This window comes from Halichoerus grypus, chromosome 5 (genome assembly GCF_964656455.1).
Source record: "Halichoerus grypus chromosome 5, mHalGry1.hap1.1, whole genome shotgun sequence".
Lineage (NCBI taxonomy): Eukaryota > Metazoa > Chordata > Mammalia > Carnivora > Phocidae > Halichoerus > Halichoerus grypus.
In genome coordinates, this window is record NC_135716.1 from 15611036 (window position 1) to 15626570 (window position 15535).

At 42.0% G+C, this 15535-nt stretch overlaps 2 protein-coding genes across 6 annotated transcripts in view; one reads left to right on the forward strand and one right to left on the reverse strand.

Moving 5' to 3' along the window:
- The window catches only part of NSMCE2 (NSE2 SUMO ligase component of SMC5/6 complex), a 211420-nt gene extending 198114 nt beyond the window's left edge, over positions 1–13306 (reverse strand). For both annotated transcript variants that reach the window (XM_036102648.2, XM_036102647.2), the window contains exons 1-2: positions 13178–13306; positions 9495–9665 (exon numbers count right to left, since the gene is read on the reverse strand). In XM_036102648.2, coding sequence (XP_035958541.1) covers positions 9495–9651 — 157 coding nt within the window. In that variant the 5' untranslated portion in view covers positions 9652–9665; positions 13178–13306. The remainder of the gene's footprint in view (positions 1–9494; positions 9666–13177) is intronic.
- Positions 13307–13348: 42 nt separating this feature from the next.
- WASHC5 (WASH complex subunit 5) overlaps positions 13349–15535 on the forward strand; it is a 60106-nt gene continuing 57919 nt past the window's right edge. For 3 of the 4 annotated variants that reach the window (XM_078072018.1, XM_036102642.2, XM_078072020.1), the window contains exon 1: positions 13349–13524. The gene's annotated coding sequence lies outside the window, so the exon portion shown is untranslated. Of the gene's footprint in view, positions 13525–15383; positions 15438–15535 lie in introns of those variants that run through there. The other variant, XM_078072019.1, reaches the window with a different exon arrangement.

Below are 15535 nucleotides of genomic sequence, written 5' to 3' on the forward strand. Positions count from 1 at the left end.
ATCTCAAAGCTTACTGCAACTGAGAAGGGGAAAGTCAGACAAGAACAATGGATTGAGAATATACAAGGAGGAAATAATGAAGATGTGTATTTCCAATCTGAAATAGGTTATTGTGATAAAATAACCCTTCCAGAGAATGGTACATAGTCCTCGGTCAACCTCAAGGCTCAGTGTACTCATATGTTGAACAGTAATGAATTATGTTACCTACCTACCCTATAGCATCGTTGTGAAGATTAAATGAATGAATACCCATAAGGCATTTAGAGCATGGCCGGCACACAGAAAGCCCTGTGTCCACTATTATTAAGTTGCCTAATCAGTAGAGCCTACAAAAGACTTATGCCTACTGGATATAAAATCAGGCTGCTAGGTCATAATGTAAAAAGTCATGGATGGGACAGATAGGCTCATAATCTCATTTAGAACAAATCATTTACTACTATGAAGTTCTCCTTATCTTTACATATATTTGTCTAATCTGCTAACTCAATTATCAGCTTCTTGAGGGCATGGGCCAATAAGTAATTGGTGACTGATCAACATAAAGTGACCTAAGAAAAGTGAAAACCAACCAAACTCAAATAACTGTTTTGAATCAGCATTGTACAATAAAGGGAGAAAAATCACTTTGCCTGAGCACTGCGCCAAAGAAAAGGAAACCTAAATCTTTGTCTTTAAGCAAAGCTGCTACCACCACCAGTTTAGAAACAGTAACTCTGGATTTTATAAATATTCTATCTACTCAATACTGCCTATAACTTCTCCCTGGGTGTAACTTTTCCAGCCAATATTTACTTCTCCTTACCTTACCTTCTCCTGGATCGGCCACTACAACAGCAGTAATAAATACAAAAGCAAAGGGGTTGATAAAAGTTGCCTTCCCTATTTTAAGAAATATAATGAAACTGTGATGAAATCATTCTTAATCAACCATCATTACAGCAAATGGTGCCATAGAATGATGGGGAAGGGTAGAGCCAAAGGTCAATGAAACTCCCTCTCAATGTCAGTCTAGACGTAATTCTACAAGGCCTTCAAAGAAATTCTTGCAAGGAACACTCCTCTTGTAACTTGGTAACAGGCAAAAACGAAGCTAAAAGCAGGTGTGGGTGGAGCTAGCCCCAGTGTTCTATCTAGCACTTCTCCAAACTTGAGTTTTTTAATTCCCATCCCCGGGAGAGAAAGCCTGCCTCTGGAAGCAGCACCCAGGGACAAGCAAATTAGCATTTCCAAGGTCAATTGCTGACAGGCTTAATTGTTTACAGCAACTAGAGTATTCTGGCTGCTGAAGTTAAGAGGCTTGACCTTTCTGGCTTGCCCAATACCATAAGAAACTAATTTACCACATTAGTTACAAAATATCAAAGTACTGTAGGAATGGAGTCGAATCAGCATATGACATTTCAAACAGCATCAAATATTAATAGGATCCCCAGAAGTAAGTAATTTTAAGCTGGTTAAACAACTTGGGGGAAAACTTAAAATACCAATCATACCAGAGGTAGGGGAGTGACAAGTACAAAAAAAAATCAATAAATGGTATTATCTCGTTTTACCAACTGGTTTGATGTGAATAGTCACCAAAACTACTAAAAACCTGCAAAACTAGTTGATGTGACTAGGCTTACAGATTCTTGCTCTCCTCTGATACCTGCTGCTGTCTATTTTGGCAGCCATCTGCCACATGAGGCTATTAAGCATAAGAAATGTGGCTGGTCAGACTGAGATGGACTGCAGGATTCTGAACTTGAGTACAGAAAAAAAAAAGGTAAAAATAACTCGATTTTTATACTGATTACATGTTGAAATCATATTTTAGACATACGGGATTAAATAAAATAATACTAGAATTAAATTATCTTTCTTACCTTTTGTAACGAGGATAACAAAAATTTAAATTGCACATGTGGCTCACACTATATTTTTATTGGACAGTGCTGCAGTATATAAATAACACTTTACATTTATGTAAAACACAAATATATAATTTCAGTTGTAAAGTACAGAGAGGAGATATAGGCCTGAATAAAAAAAATAATCCTCTCCAAAATAACCAAACTGATTTCGGGGCGCCTGGGTGGCTCAGTCGGTTAAGCATCTGCCTTCGGCTCAGGTCATGATCCCGCAGTTCCCAGATCGAGTCCCGTGTCGGGCTCCCCGCTCAGAGGGGAGTCTGCTTCTCCCTCTGACCTCCCCCATCTCGTGCTCTCTCTCTCTCTCATTCTGTCTCTCAAATAAATAAATAAATAAAATCTTTAAAATAAACTGATTTCAACGGTTAATCACCAACCTAACAAAAGCTCCTTTCGGCTTACCACCAGACAATATTTTATTTTCTATAAAGGAAACTGATGTTTCAAAATGGATCCTAAAGTCTGTTCTACTTCTGCTTTGAGCTGTCATCTTTGCCTAACATTAAACTAGCCTTAATTCTTTCCAATGATCAAAAGATACATGATAAAATGCTAGTCTAATTTTTAAATCTGATCGAGTGATTCCTACTCAGTTTTTTCTGTATTAGTCATTTACATACCCTATTAGGTCACTAAAACCTAACTCATGCCTTTGCTCCAAAGATAAAAAAAATAGAATCAACAGAAAGATTATTCTCAAGAGCCTAGAAACCCAGACGGTATTCAGATACTATACATATTCTGCTTCAAAAACTAAAATATGACTCACAGACTGTATCAGAAAGTGACATCCCATTGTGAACAGGAGAGCTTAGCAAACAGGAGAGCACAGCAAGCAATGATTTCCACACTTTCTGTCATGCGGAGAAACCATGCCAACTTTCAGGTTGTTACAGTCAGTGGAAGAAAGAAAATCTGGATGGTTGGAAATTTATGGGGTGAGAATGATAGCCACAAGAGGTGAGGCAAGGCAAACAACTGCCCAGAATTTCCTCGCCCCAGCTCTTAAAAAGGAAACTACTCAACTTTCTACCCAAGGAAGCCGGTAGGAAAGGGAAAGCACATGTCCCACCTTTTAACCTCCTAAAACTGTCCCAAACACAATTAGCCCTCTAGTCGAAGGACAAAATGACCTATTTATGTGAACAGAATGTGTAAGCCTTTTTAGAGTAGTTTTTAAATGTAATCAACAACAAAAATCAAGGTCCAGTAACTTGGAATAATAAATAAGAAAGCTGCGGGTGTTTATTTCTACCTTGTGACAGGGTCTACATCTATCACTAATAAATGAAAATGAGTAACCTGCATATTTGAAAACGAAGGTAGTGGAGATATGCGGTTGGTTATTCCTCATTCCTGGAAAAGTTCATCTTAAAATGTCACCTTAATAGTCCCATAGTTTCTCTGGTCTGATGCAGTCAACATGTGCTTGTGTTCTTAGATACATGGACTAACTCGGGCTCTAGGCTACAAAATTTCAACAATTCAGTGATTGTTCCTTTTGCACAATCTAAGTCTGCATTCAACAGCGTCCCTAAGGCCGATGGCTACCTCATAAGAAGTATTCTGGTGCCACCTAGTGGTGTATGTTTCCTGCCAAAAAGGAAATGAGGATCAGACCAGGGTTCTCAAAGTCTGGCTGTGGTGCATCAGCAGCATTAACATCAGCATCACCTGGTAACTTGTTAGAATTGCAAATTCTTGGGCTCATCAGACCTACTGAAACTCTGGTGGTGGGGTCCCGCAATCTGTGTTTTAACAAGCCCTCTAAGTGGTTCTGATGCACCCTCAGGTTTGAGAACCACGGGATTAATTAGCTCTTACACAAAAATTAAATCCAAAGTCTTAAAAAAATTAGGCTTACAAATTAACAGAAGTGCTCAATTTCTAATTTTGGAAAACAACTTAATTTTCTATATAGTGGATCCAAATATCTCTATTTGGAGAAGAGTCTTCAAAGATACTTACTAATTTATATACATTCAACACCTGATGAACATTAAGCCTCTGAAAATGTGAGATGAGCTCTCTGAGGTCTCTGCCCCAGGAGACCAGGTTCAAAGGGAAGATCAGACACATTAACAAAGCAAAATACAATATAAATGCAAAAAGACTCCATGAAACAAAGAAAAAAGATTAACTGGTTTCAGGATATCAGGATATGGCATGTTACTGTATCTTAAGTGGGGGTGGGGCTCATCTAACACATGAAAAGCCAAGGAGGTAGAATATTGGTGATTTTTAAAAGATTTCTTTTAATTTTTTTAAGATTTTATTTCTTTATTTGAGAGACAGAGTAAGTGAGAGACAGAGAGCACACGAGCAGAGGGAGAGGGAAAAGCAGGCTCCCCTGCAGCCCAATGTGGGACTCGATCCCAGGACCCTGGAATCATGACCTGAGCCAAAGGCAGACACTCAACCGACTGAGCCGCCTAGGCACCCCAAGATACTTCTTTTTTTAAACATTTATTATTTATTTATTTGAGACAGAGAGAGAGGGGGGGAGAGCACACGCACAAGATGGAAGAGGGGGAGAGGGAGAGAGACAATCCTCAAGCAGACTCCTCACTGAGTGCAGAGCCTGGCATGGGGCTGGATCCCAAGACCCGAGATCATGACCTAAGACGAGATCAAGAGTTGGATGCTCAAACAACTGAGCCACCCAGGCGCCCTGAATATTGGTGATTTTTTAAATTAAGAATCATCTACCCTAATGAAAATAGATGCCACAGAAAAGTCCACTGTATATATCTGCTCTGTGCAATTATGTTACAAAATAATCAGGAGAAAAGTAGATCTGATGAAGCCTTGCTAAACTGTTTCTTTTCTACTTAGGTCCTAGAGGAGAACTTGTTTATCCAATAGGAACTTAAAACACCTAGGGTTCAGTAAGAGCAGTCCCATAATCTATCTACAAGTTTGCATTTCTTTAAATTTAGCTTTATAGGGCCGCCTGGGTGGCTCAGTCCATTAAGCGTCTGCCTTCAGCTCAGGTCATGATCTCAGGGTCCTGGGATTGAGCCCCGCATCTGTCTCCCAGCTCAGTGAGGAGCCTGCTTCTTCTTTCCCTCTACTCCTCCCCCCTCAAACAAATAATTAAATCTTTAAATTCAGCTTTATAGTATGCCCTTCTTTGAAAAAAAAAAAACTCTGAATTTTAATAAGTATGTATTTACTCAAAATTAAAGAGTTACATATTTGAAGTAAAAAAAAAAACTGGATCAAGAGATCAGTATGGCCACTTCCACATCATCACAATTAAGTGCCATCCCTTATCCTGTGGCTCAAACTGCAAACCTATCACTTAGGAGGGGAAAAAATCAACTCTGAAAAGCTAGCCTTGCAAACCCAAGCCTCTAGTATGACAGGTAACATCACAGACATGAATACAAGTGGCATAAGTATATAAAGGAAGTTCAAAGACTTGGTTCTATTGATTACTTTTGATTTTGTACTTTAAAAATATTACTTTAAATATACAGAGACCAACTATTTAATTCTAACCTTTTAAGACCAACTGCCCTTAATAGGATGAGTTTCTGAAAAACTGTTCTTTTCCGGGGCGCCTGGGTGGCTCAGACGGTTAACCGTCTGCCTTCGGCTCGGGTCATGATCCCAGGGTCCTGGGATCGAGCCCTGTGTCGGGCTGCCTGCTGAGCGGGGAGCCTGCTTCTCCCTCTCCCTCTGCCTGCCGCTCTCCCTGCTTGTACTCTAATAAAAAAAAAATGCATTTTAAAAAGAGGTAGGGGGGGTGCCTGGGTGGTTCAGTCGTTGGGCATCTGCCTTAGGCTCAGGTCGTGATCCCAGGGTCATGGGATCGAGCCCTGCGTCGGGCTCTCTGCTCAGCGGGAAGCCTGCTTCTTCCCCTCCCACTCCCCCTGCTTGTGTTCCCTCTCTCCTGTCTCTCTCTCTGTCAAAAAAAAAAAAAAAAAAAAAAGAGGTAGGGATGGGGCGCCTGGGTGGCTCAGTCGTTAAGCGTCTACCTTCGGCTCAGGTCATGATCCCAGGGTCCTGGGATCGAGCCCCACGTCGGGCTCCCTGCTCAGCGGGTAGCCTGCTTCTCCCTCTCCCTCTGCCTGCCACACCCCCTGCTTGTGCTCTCTCTCTCTAATAAAAAATTTAAAAATTTAAAAAAAATCTTAAAAAAAACAAACCCTGTTCTTTTCAAACCTTCCTTTACTGGCATGGAGGCATAAGAAGAGGCCACAACCAGAGGTACATTAACATTTTAGAACAAGGCCATTCCTCAATTTTATTTAACTAAACTTAAAGGGCTTCTGAAAATTTAATTGCTTAAAGATGATAATTACAACAACAATTTTGGTAAATTAAGTCAGTACTTCTGCCTCAGAAAGCAGAAAAGTATATGATAAATTTAAAAATCTGAAAAATAAGCCCCAGCTACTTGAAAAATCTCATAATGCAACAAATTTCATTTTACAATTAGGTAAATAAGAAAGTATTCCCAGAATACCAACACATTTAGAGAAAAAAATAGACATGGTGGCAGTAAGAGTCTATTGCTTGGACACCACACACTATAACATAACACAGGGAAAGGTGATCATTTCAAATGAGCTAGAAGTTGAATAGGGACAGCAACCTGGTATAGGAATATACCAAAACAATACACATCACCCCCTTCCAAGTGCTTGGGAACAAGAATCCCCTTTACCAACAATTTAATAATATAGCAACAAGAGATATACAGTACAAAGTGGAAAATGATACCTAAGTGATCACTACCACCACTTCCAACAAACCTCATTTTATTTATTTTTTTTTAATTTTTTTATTGTTATGTTAATCCCCATACATTACATCATTAGTTTTAGATATAGTGTTCCATGATTCATTGTTTGTGCATAACACCCAGTGCTCCATGCAGAACGTGCCCTCCTCAATACCCATCACCAGGCTAACCCATCCTCCCAACCCCCTCCCCTCTAGAACCCTCAGTTTGTTTTTCAGAGTCCAGTGTCTCTCATGGTTCTTCTCCCCCTCCGATTTCCCCCCCTTCATTCTTCCCCTCCTGCTACATTCTTCTTTTTCTTTTTTTCTTTCTTAACATATATTGCATTATTTGTTTCAGAGGTACAGATCTGAAATTCAACAGTCTTGCAACAACAAACCTCATTTTAATTTGTGATGAAATTGGGGAACCCAAAAGGTAAACAGAAAGGGTGCTATCTTACAAGGCTAAGAGGAAAAGGGAATAGTTCTGCTATGAAGATGATTCATGGACTTTCCCACATGCTCTTCTGCACTTTAATTTCTCCCAATCCATTCACTGCTGTCCAACAACACAGTCAACTGGTTTATACTCCAGCTGTTCTTTCTTATGGTTGAAGATTTTATTATGACTTTTATCCAGGTCACCTACCAGAGATCCAAAAATAGACTACAGATCAGGCTGGGGAGGGTTAAGACCCTGCGAGGTTACCCACTAAAAATTAAGGGTGACTCCTGCTGCTGGCCACGAATGAACAACTGGTATGGAACTGGCTGTCCTGCAGTGAGGACTAGAAAGCTGGACACAATATAAGAGACAGCTGCTCTCAGACAGCGGGACCACAGGCAGAGCAGAACCGTGAGCCCCGCAGAAAGGGACAAACAAGTCAGGTAGTCCTGCAGTCGCCTGCCTCCCTGCACAAAAGAGGAAGAAGCCAAGCAGAGAACGAAAGTCTTGAAGGACCAAGGAGAGAGAGACTGGAGTTCGGGGAAGCTAAGACATCAGAGGTTTTCAAGACAGAGCACCAGGAGGGGGCTACCCAGAGACAGTACTCTAGGGATCTGCAGAGATCTCCTCAATCCTAAACCGCTGAGAAACACTTGCTGGGAGCTGTAAAGTGAACAATACCCAGGATTCACCCAGCACCGAGAGACCTTCGAATTCCACCCAGCACTAGAGCCATCTCACAGAACCCTCTGGGCAATCGACAAGAGATGCAGAAAGGCCAAGCTTTGTAACCAGGCTGAATTGGCCCTAAAATAAATTGACACTAACTTGACCCGCACTAACAAAGTTAAACAACAAGCCTGGAAAGGATTAGCCTAATCCACAAATTACTTTGATGCCTGCCAAAACAAACGCCATAATTCTTGATTGGAAGACAACAAAATCCAAACACTCAACAACATAATACACACAATGTCCATGTAAAGAAGCAGCGACAGGAATGACAGAATTAGCAGACAAGGATATTAAAACAGCTATTATAAATATGCTCCATATACTCAAGAATACAGAGGAAAACCTGAACATAATGAAGAGAAATAGAAGACAGAAGATTCCATTTAATTCTTTTTTATGTCGAGTTGAAAAATCCAGTATCTGAAGTTTAAAATTCACTGCACAAAATTAACAACAGACTGCAGAAGACAAGACCAATGAACCTGAAAACATAGCAAGAGACACTATTAAAACTAAAGCCAGACAGAAAAAAAGACCCGAAAAAAAAATCAACCAAGCCTCATGACTTATAGGACATTATCAAGCTGTCTAACACACATATAATTAGAGTCTCACAAGAAGAGGGACAAAAAAACTATCTGAAGAAATAGTGGCAGGGGCGCCTGAGTGCCTCAGTCAGTTAAGTATCCGACTCTTGATTTTGGCTCAGGTCATGATCCCAGGTTCATGGGATCGAGCCCTGTGTAGGGCTCTGCGCTCAGCATGGAGTCTACTTGAGATTCTCGCTCTCCCTCTACCCCTCCCCCTGCTTGCACATGCACTGTCTCTCTCTCTCAAAATAAATTAAAAAAAAGAAAAAAGAAATAGTGGCAGAAATTTTTCTAAATTTGATCAAAACTACAAGCCCACAAATCCATAAAGCTTAAAGAACACCAGACAGAATAGCGTTGGTGGTGTAGTGGTGAGCATAGCTGCCTTCCAAAGAACACCAGACAGAATAAACAAAATCACACAAAGACACATCACAATCAAATCGTTGAAAACCAGTGATATTAAAAACGACACAAAAATACTGTTGCTCCCCTGCCTCCATATAATATAAAATAAAAACAACCCTAATCCAAAGAAAGCAAATTAAGTTTTCCAAATCTTCTGATCGAAAAATGTTGATAAAGTTCATCAAAGCTGAATTCTTCTATTTTAGAAGAGGCCTTCCTTTGCCCGTATCCCTAGCATAAGCTTAGTCTGTCTACCAAGTAATCAAGAATGAACAGAGTTAGACTATTGCAAAATGACTTTATTATAACTTTATATTAATGCATTTGCATACCTTATAGTTCACAGTTCACAAATGTCACATACTTTAGCTTGTATGCTCCTTGAGATCAGGAACCTTCATGTTTCAGCCTGTAAGTCTCCAGTGCAGTTTCTACTGGCACATAACCATCTGAAGACACACGAATGAGTCAAGCTCATTTCATCCTCAGTACATCGTTTTGTGGTATATGTAGAACAAAGATGAGAAAACCGATGCCCAGAGGGATGAAATGACTGTCCCAAGAACACCTGAAAGGTCAGCAGTATCTCACATCCCTAGAGTAATGCCTCCATACAGGGTTATCCCAAAGTAGACACAAAAGAATTAAGTTTTAATTGTTACTTACTCTGAGTTTCCACGAGATCCAAGGCAACATGAGTAACTGTGTCCATTCCAGAGCTGATACAGGACTGGAAGTTTTCCAAAGAGGAGAGAGCAGATTCTATACCACTGAAGGATATAAAACCAGTTGAACCTGAACTGGAACTGGAACGTCCGGGCATCTTGAAATTATTACCTAAGTTTTCAAACACAATGAAATAATATTTAGGAGTCAGAATAATAACTGCATAGGAAAATAACACTGCTATACACATGCATATGAGTATCTAATAGCCCACAAGTGCCACACTATTATATACTATATAATATATATATTCTATATCCCTGGAGGGGACACCAAAGCATTGTGCTGTTATCTGGGCCACCAAACACAGATGCACTCAATACACAGGGAAGCTAAGTGTCTGCATTTTTCAAAGGAGGGAGAATACCCTCTTTCAAAACATTCCTTGGTTCTCTAAAGAATTCAACAACAGCACAGTAAAAACCTAAAACATAAAGGGCTTAGAAAAAGTAGACTACTTGTATGATGCATATTTCTAAAAACTGAAAATAGTAATAATAAAATAGTTTAATAGGGAGAACTTCGAAACCTGTAGTTTTTTAACTTACCTGACATATATGCATACTGAATTCTGAAAACTATAAATATATAAATATAAATAAAAAACATATATTATATATAGATATTGTATATATTCCTGACAGTCCTCTGGATTCTAACAGATTTACAGACTTGGTTAGATCCCAGACTCTGTCAGTAAAAGCAGAATTTCTCTACATTATAGAGTAAAATACAGGGGCGATATGGAGTAAGGGTCAAGCATACAGCTTCTAGAACCAGACTATCTGAGTTCAAAGCACACACACACTCTCTCTCAAAATAAATTTAAAAAAAAAAAAATAGTGGCAGAAATTTTTCTAAGTTTGATCAAAACTACAGGCCCACAAATCCATAAAGCTTAAAGAACACTAGACAGAATAAACAAAATCACACAAAGACAGATCACTTTTGTGTCTTTTTGTCACGTAAGTAACTGAATGACTTCAGGCAAATTATTTAACCTCTTAGTGTTTCATTTTTCCCTTCCTAAAATTGGAATCATCCAGTGCCAACCTCAAGGATTACTGTGAGAACTGAATGAGATAAAGTATACAATAAAACACTCAGAATAATGCCCAGCACATAAATCTTTAAAAGTGGAAGCAAATTTTAACATCAACTTCATCATTATAACACTATAAGCAAAAATACGGAGTAGTGCTTGAGAGAATGGACACTGGACAAAGATGCCTGGAAATTCTGTCCCACCCATACCATTTAAAATTGCACAACCCTGGTTAAGTTGCTTGCCTTCTCTATCTTCAGTCTGCTCTCATGTAAAAAGGAAGTAACTGTATCTATCTCACAGCATCATTGAAGGTAAATTAAATGTTATAGTTTTCTAAAACTTGTCTGATCTTAAGAATCATTGAAATCTTATTGAAAATATAGATTTATATATAGGTACTATCTCAGACCTATTGAACCAGAGTCCCTGGTGGACACTACAAGGAAACCCGTATTTTTATGAATTGCCCCAGGTGATTCTTAGAATCAAACAAGTATGGAGAACACTGAGATAACTGCATCTCCCCCCAAATTTTGTGTTGAGAGCCTAACCCCCATTGTGATGGTATTTGGAGACGAGGCCTTTTGGGAGATAATTAGGTTTAGATGCCCTGAGGGTAGAGCCCCCAGGAAGGGATTAGTGTCCTTATTAGAAGAGGAAGAGACACCGCAGTTCTCTCTCTCCACCAAGTGAGGACATAGCAAGAAGGGGGCTGACTGAGAGCCAGAAAGACAGCCCTTATCAGTATCCAACCATGCTAGCACCCCAATCTCTGACTTCTAGTCTCCAAAACTGTGAAAATAAATTTCTGTTGTTTAAGCCTCCAGTCTACGCTATTTTTTAATAGCAGTTGGAGCTGACAAAACACACAATGCATATAAGGAATAATATAATCCAAGCTAAGTGGAGAGTGTCTACCACATAGTAGCTATCCTTATTATGTGCATGCAAAATTCACACTACTCTAACGAAATTCTACATTTGCAGAGACCTTGGGAAAAACCTTCCTTCTGTAATTCTGGAGTATTTCCAGGGAAAAGATTCAGATTGAGAAGCAAAGGGAATACATGGAGTAGACGCACTTTTCCCTCTTTCTCCTACTAAGTACAGCTAAGTTCATAATTCACAGGACACCCCCTTCCGCAAAGCATCATCTGGCCCAAATTGTCAATCATGCAGTTGTTGAGAAACCTTGGTTTAAATCAACCTCCTCTTAGAGCCTTCCCCAGTAACAATAATCTCTTTGTTCCCTCTACCTATCTATGGTTTCCAAGAAAGTTTAAAACAAGGTTTCCTGAGTTTTTCCCAAGCGTGTTCTCTTGCCTCCCCTAACAGGCCTTGTCTTAGGCCATTCTGGCCGCTGTACCAAAATACCAGATTGGGTAGCTTATAAACAAGAGAAATTTATCTCGCAACAGTTCTGGAGGCTGCGAAGTCCAAGACCAAGGTGCCAGCAGGGTCAAGTTCTGGTGAAGGCCCTCTTCCTGGTTCATAGGCCCCGTGACTTCTCACTCTGTCTTCACCCAGGATAGAAGGTGCAAGGGAGCTCTCAGGAGCCTCTTCTATAAAGGCACTAATTCCATTCAAGAGGGCTCCACCCTCATGACCTAAGCACCTCTCAAACACCCCACTTCCTAATGCCATCACACTGGTACTAGCATTTCAACTTATGAATGGGGGAAGCAGAAAGACACACATACTCAGACCCCAGCAGGGCTAAGCCTGGCTTCAGGCAGGACCAGTTATTACTGTTTCCCTCTCTCATCTTTCTGCAGAGGACAGTGGGAGGCAATGAGCAAACAATTTATAGACATTATGCTGAATCTCCTTCAAATCACGGGGGCCTGTACCAGTCCACGCAGAGCTGTATCTCCTTCTTCAAGATGTAAGGATACATCTTTCTTTATGAAACCTTCTCTGATCCGTACAAGCAATTGCTTGTCCCCTCCCTCATGCTAGTACGATCCCCCTCTCTCCCTCAAATACACATACACATACACTTCTTTATAAAACTCAGTACAATCATCACAACTATTTATTCACATGGCTGTCACTCCTTCACCCTGCGAGCAGCTTAAACTACGACTCCGACATGTTCCACAGCACAGAAGACCGTTCCTCATGCAAAACAGGCGATCAATAAAGAACTGAGGAGAGTCACAACAAAAGCAGCAACCACCTTTCCGAGGTCCCCTACGGTGCGCCAGAAACTGCTGCCCTGGCGCTTCATTCTCACTATCGCTAAGGTTCACAACCATTTATAGAAGACAAAAGGAAAACTGAGGCCCAGAGAGCTTATTTGAACGACCTGTCCGAGGCCCTGCTTTTAAAGACAGCTCAAACCAGATTAATCTGCATCAAGAACTCGTGAACTTTCCCCCACTCGGGTCGAAGGATGGAGAGATGGCGTCTCAGGGAGGGAGGCAGCCTGCCCGAGCCTCACTGCTCGACGTGCAAAGAGCCAGGACCACAGCCCAGGCGGACAGACCCCAGCTCAGGGCACCCGCGGAGCGTCCGAGAGGGAGGCGACACCTCCCGCCACCCTCGCCGTCACCACCCCCCGCTTCCGCCTTACCTGGATGCCCGACCCAGCTCGGTCTGGCTGCACCCGGACTGCCCACACCCGGACCCCAACTCCTTCCTCAACTCCCTTCCCCAGTCGCTGAAACTGCGAGCGCGGGCTCGGGCGTCATCAGCCGTCGCCCGCCAGCGGTCACATGACGCCCCGCCCCGCTCTCCGCCCCTCTGGTCATGTGACCGCCAGGAGCGCCAGAGGCGGAAGCTGGGGTCCCGCGGGCTGCCGATCGGGGGCTGCGGTTAGAGGGGGCACCCGTGCGGAGGGGAAGGGGTGGGGACCCGGGTGCCGACCTCGCCCGCGATCGCCGGCCCCACACGTGCGCCGTGGCGCGGCCCGGGTGACAGGTGAGTTGGGGCGGGATGCGCTCTCCGTCCGTCCCTCTGCCCCTCCCCAGCCCCGGGCCGGGCCGCGCGGGCCGAAGGGGCGTCTGTGGCGTGGGGTGCGGTCTGGAGGGGGAGCCCGGCTTGGCGAACTGAGGGCCCTCCAGCGGCGGGGCTGCGGTCCAGGCTCTCCATCTCCAGTTAGGTGGAAATGATTTTCCACGCTGTCTGGGCGCTTTGGGAAATGATGCTCAGCTGCTTGGCCCTCATCTGATCGTTCCACGTTTCCAGGAGCCGTGCTGGGTAGACAGTGTTATTCCTCCATTTACTCTCGAGAAAACGGAGCGTTTGGCGAGGGCTTTTAGAGTCTGATGGACCCGGGTTTGAATTCTAGTTCTGCCGTCGGCTGTGAGTTTGAGCAAGTCATTGTTCCTCTGTGCACCTTAATTCCCTCACCTGTGTCATGCTGGTGCCGAAGTTCTTTGCATTTCGGAAAACAGTTCCGAGGGTCCTGACTGGTTTATGGGCATGGTTGAAAACATAAACCAAGTCACAGAGCCCGTAATGGAGCCGGATCTCCTGATTCCAACATAGTTGGAATGAGTTTCCTCCAACATAGGTGATGGGGTCATGAGAAGGGAGGGAGAGGTCTTACTGCCCCTGCCCACAACCAGAAACACCTTCCGTTTTTCCCTCTCCTGTCTTTTCCGGGATTTATGAATGGGACTAGAGTAATCAGGCTTGTTTCAGAACTTTTCTGGAAAAAAGTTGTCAGTCACTTTTATCTTGATCAACAACCATTACGTTTTGTTCCTGATAATGGATAAGTGGAGACCAGTGCTTCCTTTATGGAACTGAGGTTTTATGAAAGGATAAAAATAGACGTGTCTTCTTTTGTCCTCTGAGTAGGGCACACAGTGGTTTGTCCCAGGACAATTTAATTTCCTTCAGATTCTGTACTTATTGGGTAATTGGTATGATGATGCCATGCTGCATTCTTGAAACATGTTGTCTTTTGTCTAGGGTTATTTTCCGAACTGAAAACCAATGTTCCATAACAAATTCTTTAAAATAAGTTACAGCTACTTTCTGGGGTGCCTGTAAAAGAAGAGTGGGAAATTGAGTGGGATCTCTAGTTTCATTTCATGCCTGGTAGTAATACTGTCTATATTGAGAAAAACTGGTCTTCGTGAATTTTCTTCATCTCTAGGACCAAGAGAACCACTAAATGGAAGATTTAATTTAGGTTCTTCTACAGTGTTTATCTGCACCTCATTCTAGAGTGATTTTTTAAAATTTCAACTAAGTCTTAGCACCTTCTATAAAGCCACCGAATTCTGAGATCACTGCAACATGATTAGACATTTTTAATGTTGGTTCTTAGGTTCTGTTCTTTAGGGCAAGTTTTTCAACCAACAATGGGGTATCTACCAAATACTCTAACCAAATAATATTTTAAATGTTGCCTACAGTGTAGGGATTTAAGGATTAAAATAAGAGGTAAACACACAAAAGTCTTGACTTATGTCATTATCCCAGGCCTAAGCTAACCTGACTGTCTGCATGCAGGTGCTGAGTGTATCTGTTCATCCTTTTTTTGGGGGGGGGGAAGGGGAAGAAGGCAGGTAATGTTGTTTTGCTTTAAGATATTTTCTCCCTGGTCACACTGTCTATCCTATATTGGGATCCAAAATCTGGTAGCAGTTTACGCCCGTTAAACATAGTTTGCTTGCCTTACAGTTGTGTCTGGAGTTTCATCCTGCTTAGACCTGTGTCTTCAGAGGACTTCAGTGACTTTTTTTTTTTTCCCATTTGCCATTATTTTCCCCCTTCCCTTGTCTCATTTTCCCAGCCAGACCATTTCAGTGCAAAAAGTGGAATGAAATTGGGGTGCCTGGCTGGCTCAGATAGTAGAGCATGTGGCTGTTGATCTCGGGGTGAGTTTGAGCCCCACGTTGGGGGTAGAGTTTACTCAAAAAAAATGAAACGAAATTATCTGCATCAGCCACTTGCCTATTCCTTAAGCACATTTAGC